This window comes from Salvelinus alpinus, chromosome 18 (genome assembly GCF_045679555.1).
Source record: "Salvelinus alpinus chromosome 18, SLU_Salpinus.1, whole genome shotgun sequence".
Lineage (NCBI taxonomy): Eukaryota > Metazoa > Chordata > Actinopteri > Salmoniformes > Salmonidae > Salvelinus > Salvelinus alpinus.
Window position 1 is genome coordinate 42021738 of NC_092103.1, and position 21046 is coordinate 42042783.

The 21046-nt window shown below is 44.5% G+C and overlaps 1 protein-coding gene across 5 annotated transcripts in view; it reads left to right on the top strand.

Moving 5' to 3' along the window:
• The first annotated feature begins 4813 nt into the window (after nt 1-4813).
• map3k1 (mitogen-activated protein kinase kinase kinase 1, E3 ubiquitin protein ligase) overlaps nt 4814-21046 on the top strand; it is a 60452-nt gene continuing 44219 nt past the window's right edge. For 4 of the 5 annotated variants that reach the window (XM_071351365.1, XM_071351367.1, XM_071351366.1 and 1 more), the window contains exon 1: nt 4814-5317. In XM_071351365.1, the coding sequence (XP_071207466.1) occupies nt 4842-5317 (476 nt within the window). In that variant the 5' untranslated portion in view covers nt 4814-4841. The remainder of the gene's footprint in view (nt 5318-21046) is intronic. The other variant, XM_071351370.1, reaches the window with a different exon arrangement.

Sequence of the window (21046 nt, forward strand, 5' to 3'; positions counted from 1 at the left end):
TGCTGGTGTAACAGTATAAGTTTAGACCGTCCCCTCGCCCCGACACGGGCGCGAACCAGGGACCCTCTGCACACATCAACAACAGTCACCCACGAAGCATCGTTACCCATCGCTCCACAAAAGCCGCGGCCCTTGCAGAGCAAGGGGAACCCCTACTTCTAGGTTTCAGAGCAAGTGACGTAACCGACTGAAAGGCTGCTAGCTCGCACCACCGCTAACTAGCTAGCCATTTCACATCCGTTACACTGGCTAAAGGCTGGTAGCAACCACTACAGAATGTCTGGTCAGAAGAAGGATGAGGCGGTTGTCCAGATTAGGGGGAGTTTAATGGAAGAAGATGTCCACATTCACACATCACACACACATCTGACCACTCACGGTTCAGATAACTGACAGTCATGCCCAGTGAGAACTGACATTAACTATGTGGTTCTGAAAGGAAAGAGGAGAAAGAAAACTTAGGCTATAGCACTGCTATATTATGAATGACATGTCTGTATAAGCTAGCACAGGTAAGTATATAACAGCAAGGGCTATACACTACAGCAAGTATAAGGCCTAGTCACATGTTTCAGGTAAGACCCAAATGCAGACTGTGTTGAAGTAACAATGCGTATTACAGCAACAGGGGCAGGCAAATGACAGGTCAAGTCAGACAAAGGTTGGTAATCCAGAGTAGTGGGGCAAAGGTACAGGACGGCAGGCAGGCTCAGGGTCAGGGCGGGCAGGAAAGGTCAAAACTGAGAAAAACAGGAAGAATCAATAGACAGGAACAGAGGGAAAAGCGCTGGTAGGCTTGACAAAACAAAACCAACTGGCAACAGACAAACAGAGAACACAGATATAAGTACCCAGGGGATAATGGAGAAAATGGGCGACAGCTGGAGGGGGGTGGAGACAAGCACAAGGACAGGCGAAACAGATCAGGGCGTGACACATGGCAATAGACTGGCAAACACCCTACTGGACTTCTAAACCTGAAACTCAGGCAAATGTGCTCAAATAAACATTACAGTAATGTTAAAATGTATACATAATATAATTACAATGAGCATGAGTGATATATATATATATATAGAATAGAAAACAGCCTAGCACCATAAATGAGCAATGCTTAGAAATTGCTAATCGCTAACAGTCATGCTAAAATGCTAATGCATTCCAATGCATAATGCTAACAGTACTGCTAACGCTAGTGGGAGCGCGAGCTAGCTAACAAGCTCAACACATGGTAATTGTACACAATAAACCACAAAATTTAGCTCCACATAACATGACACAGATCTCAAGGCACTTACGTTTAGATGCACGCACAATTAAACACGAGACATACAGGGATTCAGTCCACAGGAGGAAAAGTTCAGCAGGAGGGAAAACTGTGGAAGTGCTCATCAGGATGGGGAAAGCACGTTTCTGACCACACAGCGTGCTTTGAAATCAACAACAAAGGGCAGCAAGGGTAGACAGTCACTGAGAGGAATGACGTAAATACTTGTGGTCATTCAGAGAGGAAGAAATGTAGACCAGAAGGCCTGTCTTTTGGTTTACCTGGCCGCCCCGTCACAAAGGGTGCTTGAGGTCACCAGACCAGGGCGAATGATACTGTGGAGGCCAGTGCAGGCTGTGAAGCAGCGCTGGAAGAGGGGAGCCAACAAGATGCGGTGGTGGATCCGGTGACGGCTGCCCCCTCTGCCTAGGAACAGGCAACAGGAGTACCTCAATGGTGAAGGCTTATAAGACCCCCAGGGGAGGAGCAGGAGTCCTATTGACCCCTGGCAAGGTGTCAGCTGAAGACACCAGGACTGGAGACTGCAGGGCCACAGCGGCAGATATAATTACAGTGACCTAAACATCGATATTACGAAATTCATTATTATGTTTCTCATAAACATATAAGTTAAATTGTCATGTTTATTTAGTATGTTCACAGTATAAAGTTCTTAAGAAGTTGAAGCACCTATTGAATAAATTAAAATAAAGGTAAATGAACACAAATGCATCAAGGTAACCTGCCTAAATGAATATCGCCCGTAGCACTCACATCATTAATTTTAAGGAATTAACATGGTTCACACACACCCACACAGTTGTGAAAAGGGCACGACAACGCCTAGACTGTTCTCTCTGCTACCGCACAGCAAGCGGTACCAGTGCACCAGGTCTGGAACCAACAGGACCCCGAAAAGATACCCCACAAGCCATAAGACTGCTACCGCTTACACATAGACTGGTACCCACACACATAACATGCTCACACATTCATACTGACACCACACACACACACACACACACACACACACACACACACACACACACACACACACACACACACACACACACACACACACACACACACACACACACACACACACACACACACACACACACACTTTCACACTCACCACATACGCTGCTGCTACAGCTCAGTCTATTGTCTATCCTGTTACTGTCACGCCCTGGCTATAGAGAGGTTTTTTATTCTCTATTTTGGTTAGGCCAGGGTGTGACTAGGGTGGGCAGTCTATGTTCTTTTTTCTATGTTGTTGGTTTTCTATGTGTTTGGCCTGGTGTGGTTCCCAATCAGAGGCAGCTGTCTATCGTGGTCTCTGATTGGGAGCCATACTTAGGTATCCTGTTTTCCCATTTTGTGTTGTGGGTGATTCATTTCTGTTTAGTGTGTGTTGCACCTGACGGAGCTGTTTCGGTTGTCACTTGTTGTTTTTGCTTTTTAGTGTTCAGTTTCTATTAAACATGACGAACACTTACCACGCTGCGTTTTGGTCTTCACCTTCTTCCGACGACAGCCGTTACAGTTGCCTAGTCAGTTTACCCCTACCTATATGTACATAGCTACCTCAATGACCTCGTACCCCTGCACATCGACACAGTACTGGTACTCCCTGTATATAGCCATGTTATTTTTTACTCGTTATTGTTATTCATTATTTACTGTGTATTTATTCCTCATGTCACTATTTATATTGTATATGTTTTCTATTTAACTCTGCATTGCTGGAAAAGGGCCCGTAAGTAAGCATTTCATTGTTAGTCTACACCTGTTGTTTACAAAGCATGTGACAAATAACATTTAATTTGATTCTACCCTGTCAATGATCAAACGATGACACCTTTGTAAGCCTCAATGACCAAAGCAACCCTGGTATAAATTACCATGAGTGAGGAGGTGTGGACATGTTTCATGTGTTCAGGCCCACGTGAGCAGGACGTGTAGAAGCTACAGGAAGTCTGAGTGGCTATGAATAGCGCTTGGTGATGGATTGAATCCACATTGACAGGAAATTGTTTTCTCCCCAGGGCTCAAAGATCCACTCTGCTCTCTGTTTTTTTAGAAAGAAAATACCCTGCTTGCCCAACTACCGGTTTCTGGGAAAACAAAACTTTTTTGCTGAGTTTGCACGCTCAAAATCACAGTCTGAAACGGTCCATGTTCAAGAGTTTCTGATTGTTATATCAAGATAGCTCGGCATTGACTTTCATGTTTGTGAAATCCCTGAATATCATGCACTATAGGTCATAATAGCACATACTATTCATACATAAAAGCATTTGGTGTAACCTACATGTAATGTACTTTGAATCAAGAAGAACAATCCCTTTATATCAAGAGGAAAACCATATCAATGGTTTCATTTGAGGGCTGATATTTTCAACAATGTACATGACATGAATACAGTGAAGGGGAAAAGTACTGTATTTCCAAATAAGAATATACTTCACATGATGTGGGTTTGTGTTGAAGCCTTCAAGCCCAATATTTATTTGCTGTTAGGACCTTAAACTCAATTGTGCCATTACATAACTTGAATAACAAAAGATAGATTCAGGGGGACATGCAATTTGCAGGTTCACAAAGATGACACTCTGCCCAGACCAACGGTTGCCCTAGAAAAAGAGGAACACACTGAACTGGTTGGTCATGGCCAGAGACCTCCCTGGTGCTTTGGGACAATCTCTGCAGTTTATACTGATAAGTAAATATCAGAACAGAACAGAAATAATTATATTACTAGTTATAAGTTCTGTTTGTTTTGTTCATTTATGTAGGCCTAAGGCTAAACCATATAACAACAATCTTTATTCAAAGTATTTATGTGTTCAATGTAGACCTATGTTTGTTTTACTCAGTCATTTATGAAACTTCCAGTTAGTAGGCCAAATTTCCCATCAGTTTACAACCTTTACAAGCACGTGTTCATTATTAAGTGTTTCTTGTTTTTTATTGGTTGAGATTATTGGTGGCTAATAGACAGGTGTTTTTACTGCGCTAAATAGCTCATTTTAAATAGAGCTGTGTTGTTTACACAGGCAGCACAATTCTGATATGTTGCCTAATTATTGGCAAAAGAGCAGATCTGATTAGTGAAAAGACCAATTAGTGCAAAAACGCTCAGAATTGAGTTGCCTGTGTAAATGCAGCATTTTTGTGCCAGTTTTGTGTTCTGTTTCATGTATTTTAACCTGAGTGTTCCCTGGGTGTGTTTTCAGCTACCAATGGTTTGTAGTTATGTATGGTTTAACTTTCTCTGCAGTTTTTAAATACATCTAAAATAAAACAAAGAACTTTATTCTGATTCATAATTTTAAGCGTGTTGATGTGGTATCACATGCTGCCTGTAACAGGAGTCACGTATCATTTATTGTCGATCTTATTTTGAGAGATTTGGACCTTGCGTAAAGTTGCGCAAAATACGCCAACTGAAGCGCATTTTACGGTCGAATGTAAACACCACGGTTCTCTCGCTCCTCCCTCCCGACCATCCCCCAATGCCCTCCACTCCCTCTTCATAGAACCTAATAAGTGATAAACTCCGTGACTGAAAATGGCGACGGCGGGGAGCCGGACCTCGTCGTCAGGAATATATGAGTCGAATAACAGCACAAACGTTGAAAGCGGTCTTCAAGGAAATTCAAGCAGTCACGGTAAGGCGAAGAGTAGTACCGGGGAAAACTCACAATGGAGACGTAAAGATCTACGCAAAGTCCGAAGTGTGGATCTGGATAAACCTGAGTCGCTGCTCCTGTCTCCTGAGACTGGGACGGCTCCGATATCAGCGCAGCTTCACTTCTTGTCCATTTCCTCGCCTGGTGCGGTCCAGGCTACTTTATTACAGAAAACACCCCACATTCAGCAGAGCAACTCACTAACTGATCACCCTCTCTCGGATAAAACGACTAATAGTTTGTCTACAGCCGCTCAGGAATTGTTGAAAACTTCTTTCAAAAACAGCAGCGACCATCTCAGTCCGGATAATGGTGCAACCGTAACTTCAATAGAAGTTAATACTACACAAAATAGGTAAGCTGTACATACAAGATTGACTCTCGGTGCATGGATTGTTTGATAATCGTTATACTTTTTATCTTGTTGGTTGGATTCTGTCAGTTGCAGACATAGCTAGTTACTTTGTTGCACAGTTATATATTAATTTGTGAGATTTCCTCGTCTTGGCGCACGTTTCAATCAGTTTTTGAAACTTGCAATAGCGATTTATGAAATACAAGTGCGTGTTTACTGTAAGCATCGTTTTTATTGGTTTATAAATAAATAATTAATAATGGTTATGGGTCTTAATGTAGGCTTTTTCAAAAGTATAGGTCAAAATTTCAAAGACCAGAGAATTCAAGGTCGGTAATTCTCCAACTTGTAACACATTTTATTTGTCACATGCTCTGAATACAACAGGTGTAGTAGACCTTACCGTGACATGCTTACTTACGAACCCTCGTGTAGAAGGACCGTTTGTGTAGGCTGTGTCATTTGGAAGTAGAGTCAGAAGTGTCTATTTACAGACGTGCCACGGTCAGCAGCACTAGGTTGCACTACCAATAGGTTTTCTGAGAGTAAGACATTTAAACGTCATCACGTTACACATAGAAAAACACATGTGAAAAAGCAGCTAATATTTTAACGGAATTGTTTTTATTATTAAAAAGTTCACGGTGAAAGAAATTCTGTGTGACCTCACAGTAGGTCAAGTACTTCAAGCAGGTATCCCAATTCTGCTGTTTTTCCATTTATAGAACATCCTTTGTTATTCACTGTTCTACAATTCAAATTCATTGGTTGTCCTGTGTACACAGTTCAAACGCAGTTCTGTAACGGTTGCTATTAAAAATCAGCCAACTTCTATATATTTTCTTTTGTGAGTAGTGTTTAACAATCAACATCTTTGTGTCCATTATTTTTATTTATTTAACTAGGCAAGTCAGTTAAGAACAAATTATTATTTACAATGACGACCTACCGGGAAACAGTGGGTTAACTGCCTTGTTCAGGAGCAGAACGACAGATTTTACCTTGTCAGCTCAGGGATTTGATCCAGCAACCTTTCGGTTACTGGCCCAACGCTCTAACCGCTAGGCTACCTGGTTCAAGGTGGGGTGGGTATTCTCCTAAACTAACATGAAATTGTTTTAAGATGGTCATACCATGGATCATTTAGCTATTTGATTGATGATTTTAGGACCCCTGTAAGTATCAAACAAAATATTTAAAATGCTTTTGATCAAATATTTAATTTGGCCTTTACTGCTATAGCCCATAGAAACGCATTGAATAACACATTTATCAATGGCAAAACAGACACAAGGTTTTGAAGTGTCTGTCCTATGTCTAGGAGATATAAGAAATCTCAGCAAAAATTTAAGTTTTTTGGACACATTTAACCACCATCGTGTTCGTGAGAGTCTTCCCTTTCCATAGTGGAGTCATATTAGTTTATAGCCTAAACGGTTCGGACACTACAGACAGAAGTTGGCACATTGGCGGTACCGACTTCAAACAGGTTGTGGGGGTTGTAGAGCAGAACGGAGAACACCATCGTGGTGGTCATAGTTAGTAGGCCAAACCATTCAGATGTTACAGACATTTTTGTGAGAACAATTTTGGTGATGTCCCCTGGTTTGACAAACAGCACTGTTAAAACTAGCAGATTTTGATGGGGATTTTTGTATTATGTTAAATAGATTGCTGCACGGGTGCGTCAATAGACTCTTAAGGATTAATGATTGACAGGTGTATTGACAGGCAGCCCAATTCTATTTTCAGATCTTTTCACATCAGCTCTTTTTCAGAGCTAAACTGATTGGTCAAAAGACCTATTAGTGAAAAAAAATAAAAATATCAGACTTGGGCTTCCTTTCTCAACACAGCCATATAGCGCAGAGATCAGCCCGGGATGAATGACAGCTTTTTAGAAAGGAAAGATTGTGAGATGAGAATTTGTTGCAACATGAGACATTGGCTTTTGGAACGGTACAGATAATGAAAGATGAATAGGACGTTGAAAGCTAAAGAAATGGATGGAAAGAGAGCTGGATTCCATTGTGGCGTTTCTTGTCCGGGATAATGGGCTAAGGCAAACCATCAGTATCCCCTCACCGCACAAAGGTAAAATTCCAACAAACTGAACTCCACTGTTGGACCTCAGAGGCCCAAGCCCTTTTCTGCACACAGTAGTTTCTCGGTTGAACTTTAGTCCTCTCTCTACTGATCTTTGGGCCAATGAAATATAGAGACAATAATGAATGTTAAGTATATATTATACCCTTTTTCATTTAGTAGAGCAAGACATCACAAGCCAAACCCATAATTGGCATATTTTATTTAGGGAGGCATCATCATTGTGTCAATGGCTTGCAGGGACTTGCATTACAGAAAGCATACAAGTAAACACAATCCCATGTCAGATATTTTATTACACTTAAAAACTGATGAATGCTGAAGAAGTTGAGTGAAATATCTTAGTCGTGAGTTTGTCAGAGTTTACATAGATATGCACTACATGACCAAAAGTGTGTGGACATCTGCTCATCGAACATCTCATTACAAAATCATGGGCATTAATATGGAGTTGGTTCCCCTTTGCTGCTATAACAGCCTCCACTCTTCTGGGAAGGCTTTCCACTAGTTGTTGGAACATTGCTGCGGGGACTTTCTTCCTTCCATTCAGCCACAAGAGCATTAGCGAGGTCGGGCACTGATGTTGGGCGTTTAGGCCTGGCTCGCAGTTGGCGTTCCAATTCATCCCAAAGGTGTTCGATGGGCTCTGTGCAGGCCAGTCAAGTTCTTCCACACCGATCTCGACAAACCATTTCTGTATGGACCTCGCTTTGTGCACAGGGGCATTGTCATGCTGAAACAGGAAAGGGCGTTCCCCAAACTGTTGCCACAAAGTTGGAAGCACAGAATCGTCTAGAATGTCATTGTATGCTGTAGCGTTCAGATTTCCCTCCACTGGAACTAAGGGGCCTAGCCCGAACCATGAAAAACAGCCCCAGACCAATATTCCTTCTCCACCAAACTTTACACTTGGCACAATGCATTGCGGCAAGTAGCATTCTCTTGGCATCCGCCAAACCCAGATTAGTCTGTCGAACTCGGCAATGGAAACCAATTTCATGAAGCTCCTGACGAACAGTTCTTGTGCTGACGTTGCTTCCAGAGGCAGTTTGAAACTCGGTAGTGAGTGTTGCAACTGAGGACAGACAATTTTTCGGCGGTTCTGTGAGCTTGTGTGGCCTACTGCTTCGCGGCTGAGCCGTTGTTGCTCCTAGACGTTTCCACTTCACAATAACAGCGTTCACAGTTGACCAGGGCAGAAATTTGACTAACTGACTTGCTGGAAAAGTGCCATCCTATGACGGTGCCACATTTGAAAGTCACTGAGCTCTTCAGTAAGGCCATTCTACTGCCAATGTTTGTCTATAGAGATTGCATAGATGTGTGCTCGATTTTTATACAGCAACGGGTGTGGCGGAAATGGCTGAATCCACTAATTTGAAGGGGTGTCCACATACTTTTGTGTATATAGTGTAGTTTCAATACTAGCCATAATTAGGCTAATGCTCAGGCAAATGCCTTTAGGCTTCCACATCCTATTGAAATGCTCTAGCTGGACACATTGTGCTTTCAAGGAAGGCTGGTTTGTTGTACTCCACCCCAGCACTCACATATTGTAGAAGCCACATCGTGATTTTGAGTCGGATAAAGCGAAACGCCTCGGTTTGCATCAGCAAACTGAATCACTCACTGACATGTTGCCTCAGAGCGTCATTGAGTTTTGTGGAGCTATTCGTAGCTGTTTTGTCCTCTCTGAACAACCCTTGCTGGTAGGAGATGAGCCATCCGACAGGTGTTGCTGACGTTTCAAAAAGCAGGTGTGTTAAGTCAGAACCTTGTTGACTACTCGTAAACAGTCTTACTGACGAGAGATCAAAAGAGAATTTAGTCCAACGTCTCTTTCTCCTCTGGCTGACACGGTTTCTTAGGATTTAAATCATTCAAAGGCCTGGATTGCCTCTTCCCTTGCTATCTACAGTGACGGTTACACATTAAGGTCAGATGTTTCTTTGAACTCTATTTGTATGCTTCACACTAACTTCAGGGAAGACTCGATTGGGCACACTGAATGTCTCATGTCTCGCAAGGTCCCTTATTTAAAGATGCACTATGCAGAAATCGCTCCTCCATTTCCTGGTTGCAAAAATTCTAATACTTCACTTAATTTCAGTTTGTGACAAAACCAAGCAATATTTAGTGTAGAGAATCATTGTACCATTTAAACCACTGTGAAATATATTTTCCATAACCCAATTTTTTACATTTTCAGCTGTTTGAAGCTGGTGTACAAAACGGAAAGTAAAATACGCAAAAACAAAACTTAAGAACGGGAAGCATAGAAATCGTGCACATAGAACATATCTATCGCTTCTTAGACTTGCTTTCAATGAGAATGACAGATCTATAACTCACATTTATATGTGAATGTTGGTCCATATTGCAGCTTTAATTCATAGAGGCCTAATCAAAGTTAGTATCTGAGGGAGATGATATAATGGTAGGTACGATACAGTATGTGGCCTACCTTTTTTGGAGGAGTTTCATGGCTTCACCATGTATGTTGTATTATTTATCCAGTTGGTGCCCTACATATCCTGTCTACATTGTGAGGTTGAGGTCTAATGGAGGAGAGAAGCTATCACTTGCACTGCCTAGGGCCAGAACATCCCCCAACCACGTCCTCAGCAGGTCACTCAAACAAGAAAAGCTGCACCTCCATTGGCTTTTCGTCCATATTTTCTCAGCTTGGCCATTTTAAGTTATTGGAGCTCTTGCTTGGCTCTGTGCTATGTTTACAATGAAACTGGACACAATTCACCAGGGCCTTAACCTCAACTGACCAGTTGGCACTTGAAAGGCTGATGGGAGTGGAACCTGACTATTGTGCTTTTTGCTTCTGAAGGACAGAAGTTTCCTTTGGAAAAGAAGAAGCTGGTATGTGGCCAATGGGTGTTCCCTACCCACGGGGTCGCAATTAATTTGTTTGCATTTCCAGCGGATGTGGCAGGAGTTCTGACGTTGTGGTTTACAGTAGACCGACAGTCTGATGCAGGATAAGATATGGCCCCCCTGGAAAAGTGTATGCCGTACCATCATGTGTCCAGGCACTCTGCGTTGCGTCGTGCATAAGGACTTAAATATACCACGGCTGTCATCGTCAGCATTCAGGGCTCGACTAACCCAGTTTATAAAGTAGCCTATATCTTGTACTGTAGTTGTCGTTTTGATTAGTGTTTGTACACCTCGTTTTAAACTCATAACCTTGGCTGGTAGCTTTTATTCTTAACTGCACAAAACTCCTTGCAATTATCGGCAGTCACATCAGACCAGCGGTAATTTGTGAAGCACACTTCCCTTGGACTACACCCCTTCCAAAAATCACTAAGTAGACATTTCTGGGAGAAAAAAAAAATGAGCCGGAAAATCCCCTCTCTGTGCACATTGCTTAGGATCCATAATTGAGAGTTTCCTGAAGTAATTTCATCTCGCATTTTATTTAGCTGATGGTGTTCCGGGCTTAGGTTTCAAACACAGCTTGACTTAATTGTCTTGAGGTGGCAATGTTGAAGAGTTCAAGAAATATTTGGGCTTAAGTCATGTTTGTCTTCAGTCGTTTTCAGCCTGGGGGGCATCATGTCATTAACATCTTGTTATCCTGTCATCGTGATAGAATGAGTCATCGTGGCTCCAACACTGGGATGGTCACTGAACAGCTGGGGGGAGCGGCTGTTTGAGTCAGATTAGTAGCTTGTTAACATCTGGATGCCCAATGACTCCATGGGTGAAGTAGAGGGAAAGCCTATGTAGTACAAACCCCATGGCCTTTCAAAGAGTATGACCTGACATCATCTCAACGACTAACTGTGGATGTCAGTATAGTCATACGGAAAAATGACACCAGCATGGTTGTGTTTTCTAGAAAGAGCTGCAAATGTTCACTTCAGACTGTTAACCTATACAGAAAGTCCAGGACCATGGTAAGGTCAATGCTCATCAACCAAAGTTCTAGATAGGGCTGGGACGGTACCAGTGTTGCGATTATGTTATCCATGTCAAAAATGAAAACACGAAGCAGATCCAGGTCTTTGGTCCGTTTAAAAACCTGCTGTATGTAAAACATTGTCGTTATAGCTTGTTAAATAAATACATGTGACTCTGGATGACAACACAATGATGAACAAACATGAACACAATGTTTGTTTCCAACATTAGGGATGTTTTCCTAAAGAAGTTACATCCGCTTCGTGTTTTGTTTCCTTGCCACGATACTAAGGAGTATGGCGATACTGGTGTCGTCACGGCTCTAGTTCTGGATCTTCCAAAGTCATGAAACATTGTGGAGAGTGGTCCTAGGGATCAGTTTCTTATCTATCATATGTTGTTAACGTCAGCTCCTTTGACATTGAGGGGAGAAGGGACCAGACCAGAGGATCTTCTCTGTATGCGCTTACTGTCCAGTGTTAAATGCAGGGTCGGCAAAGTAGCGTTTGAGTGTAAAATGCAACACTTTACTTCCCGGGGATAGTACGGAGCCTTTGGAGTCAAGGGGAGCCACCGATCTCCTCCCACCGAATCACATGACTAGTGTTGAGTGCTTTGATCTGGTCATCCAGAACTGGTTTGACCGCAGCCCCTATGTCCACTGCCAACTCCACCATCAAGGTATGTTAAAAGGCGCTATGTTTATGTTTTGTGGAGGAGGAGGCCGCAGACAGATCGGTTTTCAATGACTCAGCGTAGCTCTCAACTGTTTTAGTTTTCACTGAATCATTTTAATCCAAGGATTTGGATTTTCCAGACTGAGATTTTTTTGCAGAGAGACAATTAGTTTTACTAGTATTTCTTTGACAGATGTTCACATTTCAATATATTGCCTTGTTTATACTTCTTCTAGTATCTAGAGGGAAACACGTCTGTTTTTCAGGGTTTGATTCAGAGCTGTTCTAACCTCTACATTTTATAGTGATGGACTTGACATTTTTAATCATACAAACAACGCAACTTTGAGTCCGACACTGAAAAGTAGCTCTCACTGTTATCCATTCCATAAAACTCCTGGCCAAGGTTCAAGACTTGCCTGGCTAAATGCAAAGATTTTATAAAGGTAACATGGCAATGTTTATAACGAGCAGTTACTTCAAGACTGGAGCAGCCCGAAGCATCTGAAATGCACTGTTGCTAGGCAGACCAGGGGCTGGAATGCTCTCAAATTCTATTCTTCACATGGGGGGGTCAGAAGCCAGCTTTTGTCCTTCTCCAACTCGTTCTGAAAATGCCTAATGCTATTTGTGATAATTGGTATATGATTTAAGACAGGGAAGCCCATACTATTGTGTTCACAGAAAACACATGTCTCACGCTCGACGTGTGGGGCGCTACGGCATCATCAGCATGAACGACGATTGCTGGATAATGTTTGACTGTGGTTTTGGAACAGAAAGGGTGTTCTTAGAAGCCCATGCTAATGTATCTTTGAAATGTATCTGGGGGCAAATGTCTTTTGTTTTAATGGCTGTCTTTTAACCAAGACCTTACCTGATAGCCGTTGGGTTTCCCATGGTAATGTGTCGTTGAGAGAGGGGGGCCTAGTTGTAGGTCTGTTTTCTATGGCCCTGCCCCAGTGGGTTGTGGGTTGGCCCTGGACTCCAGAGGGTTTGACTGTTTTGTCTAACCAGCCTGCCTGGGCCTCTCCACGTTCACCAGAACTGGCTGTTTAAAGCCCGGGGTTAGCTCAACACTCAGAGCTGGAGGCCACTAACAAAAGGCCCGGATATTTCCATCCCCATTAGGCGTGTGAGCAGGCCTAGGGGTCCCCTCCCAGATTCTGTTTAGTTAGCAGCAGGACGAGGCAAGCTGGACATGTGAAAAGTAAACACATGGGTCCCTGCCTAATCAGGGCCAGATTACCAGTTAAAACAACGGGTCTCCTGCAGGCCCTCCGTATATGCATTCAACACATAGCCAACATACACACAGACATCGATGTGTACACACACACACTTTCACATGACGTGTTCTGAAAACAGACCTCCAAAAATCATACGTCGCTAACACTACACACGACTTCAAAGTTGAAGCAGCAAGTAAGTAGGAGTATGATATACACTGAACAAAAATATAAACGCAACATGTAAAGTATTGGTTCCATGTTTCATGAACTGAAATAAAGGTCCCAGAAATTGTCCACACGCACAAAGCTTATTTCTCTAAAATGTTGTGCACAAATTTGTTTACATCCCTGTTAGTGAGCATTTTCTCCTTTGCCAAGATAATCCATCCACCTCACAGGTGTGGCATATCAAGAAGCTGATTAAACAGCATGATCATTACAGGTGCACCTTGTGCTGGGGACAAAAGGCCACTCTAAAATGTGCAGTTTTGTCACACCACACAATGCCACAGATGTCTCAAGTTTTGAGGCAGCGTGCAATTGGCATGCTGACTGCAGGAATGTTCACCAGAGCTGTTGCCAGAGAATTTAATGTTAATTTCTCTACCATAAGAGTATTTCTGTCTGTAATAAAGCTCTTTTGTAGGGAAAAACTCATTCTGATTGGCTAGATTAGGGCCTAATTTATTTCAATAGACTGATTTCCTTCTGTGAGCTGTAACTCTGTAAAGTCGTTGAAATTGTTGCATGATGCGTTATATATTTGTTCAGTATGTTATTGGAGTGTTCTAGAGGCTTATGGGGGTGAGAAGGGCTATCTTGAATGCTGATAAAGAATGCATGGCTTGTAGTTTTGGTTGAATATTTTCCAGAAGGTGGGGTCAAGGACAGCTAAATATTGACCAGTGCCTCTGCCAATTAGCTGCCAAGCTCCTAACAACATTCTGTTCATGTATTGCTCCACGTCTTTCTTCTGCTGATGTGCTAATGTATAGTGGCAGAGAAACAAACCAGTTGTGCAATCTCTGTTCCTCCCAAAGCAGTTTTACATGTCCATTTATGCATCGTATGAGGACCTTGCTTTGAATTTGCTGTGTTAAAATAACGTCCCCTGGCTGGCATGTTCAGCTCGGGCGGCCCTCCCATTTGTTACAGTCAAAGCTGTTTTTGGAAGGGCTCAGAAATGTTTACTTAGCCACGCCTTTCTTCCACCGTGCGTTCATCCGGGCAGCTGCCTTGGCCTCCACACACTCCCCCAGGGTCACTGTTCCACACTTGTTTTCCTTTTGTCTTTCTTTGTGCTTTTCAGGTCAAGTTGTTTTTGTTTCAAGCCATGTTTCCTCAAGCAGCTGAAAACGCTGGCATGTGCCTGGCTGAATGCAGCCGTATTCACCGTTTTGCCCTCGTCGGAGTATCCCTGCCCTTCGACCACAGCCATGGTAGCACTTTTATTCAACGTTCCACGAGACAGTTTGAATGAGTCTCGGAAGAGATTACGTCAGTGGAGGCTGCTGAGGGGGAGGGACGGCTCCTAATAATGGTTGGAACTGAGCGAATGGACTGGCATCAAACACATGGAAACCATGTGTTTGGCGCATTTGATCCCATTCCACAGATTTCGCTCCAGCCATAACCATGTGCCTGTTCTCCCCAATTTAAGGTTTCACCAACCTCCTGTGGACTACATGTGTTGTCGTAGGCTCTTGTTAGCGAGATGCTAGCTTGACAGTCAGGAACCCGCCTGACCCCCGTGACAGTCAGGAACCCGCCTGACCCCCGTGACAGTCAGGAACCCGCCTGACCCCCGTGACAGTCAGGAACCCGCCTGACCCCCGTGACAGTCAGGAACCCGCCTGACCCCCGTGACAGTCAGGAACCCGCCTGACCCCCGTGACAGTCAGGAACCCGCCTGACCCCCGTGACAGTCAGGAACCCGCCTGACCCCCGTGACAGTCAGGAACCCGCCTGACCCCCGTGACAGTCAGGAACCCGCCTGACCCCCGTGACAGTCAGGAACCCGTCTGACCCCCGTGACAGTCAGGAACCCGCCTGACCCCCGTGACAGTCCGCTCCACAGCTTTCGTTCAACATGCTGATCTGACTTCACTAATGTGATTTGTTTGCTCTGTTTTAATGTCTGGTGTCTCAGACTTAAAGTTGTGGCCGTGCCAAAGCTCACCTTTCCTGGAACTAGCTGTCAAAATGCCGACGCTGAAAGCGACGTCCAACTGATATTTTGCAATGATGTTCTTAGTTTGGCCGAAGGGCTATTTGATCACGGAATAAAAATACTTCAGCGCCGTGTATCCATAAAAGTATGAGCTAAATGTGATTGCATGAAAATATCCAAGGCAGGAATAGCCAGATGCACTTTCTAATGTCCTAGACGTAGCCAAAAAAACATAATGGATGGAGAGAACTAGGCAGTTCTACTACAGTGCCAACTTTGCATATTTCTCGCGTGCGCTCTCTCTCTCGCGTGCGCTCTCTCTCCTTCACTCCCTAACTGTCAGTGGTGCACGGGGAGAGGCCATGCATGTGATTCTCTGGGCGGATTTGGCCCAGATTTTCCCATGACTCGAGTCGCTTTCACATGTGACTGGGGAGGGCCCGCTGAAACGCTGTGAAATGTGCTGCTGCTGTTGCCTCTGCTCACAGTGGGGACGGATGAGTGGCGCAAGAGAGAACGTAAGAAATAGGGATATTTAGAGGGTGGGGGAGGGGCTTTTTGTGTTTAGAATTATTAAAAAAAAATTTGAGGGAGAGGTGCTTTCATCGTGTACCCCACTATGGGCCGTGTGATTCATTGTGTACCCCACTATGGGCCGTGTGATTCATCGTGTACCCCACTATGGGCCGTGTGATTCATCGTGTACCCCACTATGGGCCGTGTGATTCACGGTGTACCCCACTATGGGCCGTGTGATTCACGGTGTACCCCCGCCGTGTATCCCCTGTCAGCTTGCATCACCAGCGAAAGATCCTGCTGTGTACGAAGACAGCGCCTCCAAACATCATCTCTGAGGCCGCTCATGACTGTAGCAGCCAGTATCTCAGGCAAAGTCATGGACAGTTCATGAACTATATTCTACAGACTCCCATGCTAGCTACACTGCTGTCCATCTCCAGCCTAAGAGTACTGTAACTGTAATATCCTAGGCAACAGGGTCCTAGGCAACAGGTACAGTGTCCTAGAGAGCAGTGCTGGGGCTGGGAAGGGCACCACCTTAGTGTAGCATGCTGAGACTGTGGTACTACCACACTTGGATGTGAAGATTGTAAACGGTCGACCGACGCATGGGCTGTTTTTACGGTATGAGCAATGTGTCATTTTGAGTTGGACTGGAATATAGGCCTTCTGCAAACTGTATAAACCTGATATAACAGCTGGCCAGATGGCTGGAGAGTTACGGTCAAAGTCGGACCATTAAACACAAAAGTCCAATAACAAAACGGCAATAAAAACTCCTTTGATATTCGCCGAACACTACATGTGTTTTTTCGAACTTTGTTCCACTTGTGTCTGGTGAAAATATTGATTAACTTGGGGAAATCACCTGTGTCTGCTAAGTTTCCACTCTACTCTGTTCTGAGACAGCAGAGTGAATATTTAACACCTGCCTTGTTTGCAGGACAGATTGGTAAGATTATCTGTCTACTTTAACTCCAGTGGGTAAGGGGAGATACCTAGTCAGTTGTACAACTGAAATGTGTCTTCCTCCATTTAACCCAACCCCTCAATCAGAGAGGTGAGGGGGGTTGCCTTAATCGACATCCACGTCTTCGGTGCCCGGAGACTCACGGCAGAGGAAGCTATGATGCTTCTCATAAACCCAAGGTATATTTAAAGACATGTTTTGTTTGTGAAATTAACACACAGATACATAAATACATTGTTTTTGAAACCTTTAGACCAAGGTTGGCCCCAGCACAGGTTTCTATGGTGGTTGTGTTTATCTTTGTCTAGAATGTTCCAGAGACCTTGAGATTGGTGTCTTTTAGCATCAGAGAAGTAACATCAGTTGAGAGAACTGATGATGTCATGGCTCATAGTTGTCAGATGCTTGGATTTCTGTGTATTCTATGTCATCAGGAGACTCATTGAATGATTTTCCAGGGAATGGCTACTTTTCATAGTTCCTCTCTTCGCGTCTGCCGTAGGGATGTGTTCTATACCTGCGTTTGACAAGTGCGTTGGGATTGGCCAAGCCACGGTTGAAAAGGGAGAGCGATATTAAGCTCACTGCTCCTCCTAAAACCAGTGTTCATCCTGCCTCACCGCTCCTCCTAAAACCAGTGTTCATCCTGCCTCACCGCTCCTCCTAAAACCAGTGTTCATCCTGCCTCACCGCTCCTCCTAAAACCAGTGTTCATCCTGCCTCACCGCTCCTCCTAAAACCAGTGTTCATCCTGCCTCACCGCTCCCCCTAAAACCAGTGTTCATCCTGCCTCACCGCTCCTCCTAAAACCAGTGTTCATCCTGCCTCACCCCTCCTCCTAAAACCAGTGTCCATCCTGCCTCACCGCTCCTCCTAAAACCAGTGTTCATCCTGCCTCACCCCTCCTCCTAAAACCAGTGTCCATCCTGCCTCACCGCTCCTCCTAAAACCAGTGTTCATCCTGCCTCACCGCTCCTCCTAAAACCAGTGTTCATCCTGCCTCACCGCTCCTCCTAAAACCAGTGTTCATCCTGCCTCACCCCTCCTCCTAAAACCAGTGTTCATCCTGCCTCACCCCTCCTCCTAAAACCAGTGTTCATCCTGCCTCACCCCTCCTCCTAAAACCAGTGTTCATCCTGCCTCACCGCTCCTCCTAAAACCAGTGTTCATCCTGCCTCACCGCTCCTCCTAAAACCAGTGTCCATCCTGCCTCACCGCTCCTCCTAAAACCAGTGTTCATCCTGCCTCACCGCTCCTCCTAAAACCAGTGTTCATCCTGCCTCACCCCTCCTCCTAAAACCAGTGTTCATCCTGCCTCACCGCTCCTCCTAAAACCAGTGTTCATCCTGCCTCACCGCTCCTCCTAAAACCAGTGTTCATCCTGCCTCATGATTCCCCCTTTTCTCCTCCTCCTCCCCGGAGGCCATGCTCCACTTCCAGCACGTTGGCCAGTGGGACATTAATGGAGTGTCTGCTCGTTGGGGCACTGCACAATCGCACTGACACGCTGGGGGGGAAGAGAGCCCTGGGGGTGGGGGACACCTCATCCACATCAATTCTCACCAAGCAACCAAGCCTTTTCAGGTCCGTGATGATTCATGCTGCAGAAGTTAAGCATTTTTTTCCCCCTCTATGGAAAAGTTTTGACTTTTTATTTTTTTAACCGCTGAAAGTAGTCTGGTTTGTGATGAGGACGTGGTGTGTGAATGAGAGGCACCAGCAGTACTATTGGCCTGGTTTGTGGCTTGATAAGAGGGCTCCCGGGAGAGGTTAATGGGGCTTCCCCTGCTCAGAGAGGGAAGGTGGGGAGTTGGTGGGGTCCTGACCTCCTCCATATACCCCCATCACAGTGGGGGCCAAGCGCTCTGAATAACTCTGGGTGGGAGGAATTTCTCTGCATTCCATCTACATTCCATAGCCAAGCAGTGGGCACTGAACTAAACGGCATGCACACAACGCTCCCACTTGCCATCAGCAACCGCTATAGTGGTATGAAACAAACTGATTGTGTTGCTACTTTTGTGAATTTAAATTGTTTTATCAGACATATATATATATATATATATCTCAGGCGAGACCATGGCATGTTGCCTCTACTAGCACTAGGCCTATATTCAGCACTAGGCCTATATTCAGCACTAGGCCTATATTCAGCACCAGGCCTATATTCAGCACTAGGCCTATATTCAGCACTAGGCCTATATTCAGCACTAGGCCTATATTCAGCACTAGGCCTATATTCAGCACCAGGCCTATATTCAGCACTAGGCCTATATTCAGCACCAGGCCTATATTCAGCACTAGGCCTATATTCAGCACTAGGCCTATATTCAGCACTAGGCCTATATTCAGCACCAGGCCTATATTCAGCACCAGGCCTATATTCAGCACTAGGCCTATATTCAGCACCAGGCCTATATTCAGCACCAGGCCTATATTTAGAAGCTGGCTGCACTAAAACGAAAGCCTCAGATGACCTGCAAAATTCAGACGTGTCCTGTTTTGGAAGGCATCTGGTAAGATTCATTTGAATGAGTAGACTCAAGCAGGATGCCATTAGAGGTCAAGAAAATGTTATGGTAATGCTGGAAGACTGGTTTGAACATGTTTAAACGAGTCTTCCTCCATAGGCCAAAATTCTGAAGTGGAGAATGTGAATACCTGACGCGTTGAGTCAGTCAGCGGCCTACATCGTAGGTGATGATCACACGTTATTATGAACTAGATAGACATTTCAAAGTCAGGGCGTCCCAGCTTTAGTCCAACGTTTGATAGATTTCTACTCTTTTATTTGTTTAAAATAAAAGCTAGAGAACTTCGCTACCAAAATGTTGGCAAACGAACTTAATTGCTATTAAATGGGTAGACCTGCCATTGTTCAAAATGTAATTGGGCATAAACTCTCAACTGTGAATTGAACATGTTTTCCCTCCCTCTAGGGATGCTCAATAGCCGTAAACTATTTCCCAGAAATGACCTTATTGGACAGAGGCACACCTCCCAAAAGGGCGCTCTGAATGGTACACCAGGGTCCAGTTTCCTGTGTTGCATAACATTCGTCATGAACTTTTATCTCTTACATGGTGACCCAGTTATCCTCCAATCAGGAATAGGATTTGGACCTAAACCTCTTCAGGCAAGCAAACCAAACAGCAGGTTGGAGAGGGACAAAGCGAGAGTCTGTGCAGATGTCCTGCCACACAGGTCCCGTGTAACTCAGTTGGTAGAGCATGGCGCCAGGGTTGGGACCAGTATGAAAATGTATGCACTCATTACTGTAAGTCGCTCTGGATAAGAGTGTGTGCTAAATTACTCAAATGTTAAATGTAATGTCCAACAGACTCTATGCTCCAACATCATCTTTATGGTTAGGGTCTTCATAAGTGGTGGCTGTGTTTGTTACCTCTTTAGAAACGAAAAATCAACTCATGTGACTACCAATAGTATTTCTAACCAATGACACCACCACTGTCTGTGGTTAAAAACAAAACAAAAGCTCACAGGCAGAGAAAGCTGATGTCTTTGCATCGGGCTGCTATTGAGGCCCTGCTATTGAGGCCCTGCTATTGAGGCCCTGCTATTGAGGCCCTGATTCGTCTTTCCTCTTCCTTTCCAACCCTTTCATCTGAATTGACGGGTGGAGGTGGATGGTTTCAAACCGGCAACTTGCGAAATGCATATTTTCTAAATCTTGCGAAACGTCCCATGTCGTGCCGTTGTTTACCCCCCCCCCCCCCCCCCCCTCGCCTGCCCACATGATCTGAAACCGTAATGGGGAACTTCTCCTCTTGGTGGACCAGTTTCGGTCCGTCCGGCACATGTGGCGGATATCTGCTCGGAATCTAACTTCTCCTCTCCGACCATAAGCTGCTGGTTTGTTTGCTTGCCTGAGAGGAAGTTCATGCTAAAGACGCAGAAACTTCAACACAACTTGTGAAGTGTCCCTTCAGCTCAGGTTTATTACGGTGGATGATAGATTCTCATGTTCGTCGAGGTCAGGTGGGCTGTTTTGCTTGTTGTAATGAATACGATTGATAGGGCTTACTTTAACCCCTCCCATTTTTCTTTCAATCAATATGTCAACGAGGTTGTTCCCTGAGAAAGTGATGGATACCCTAATTCAGTGCAGCAGAA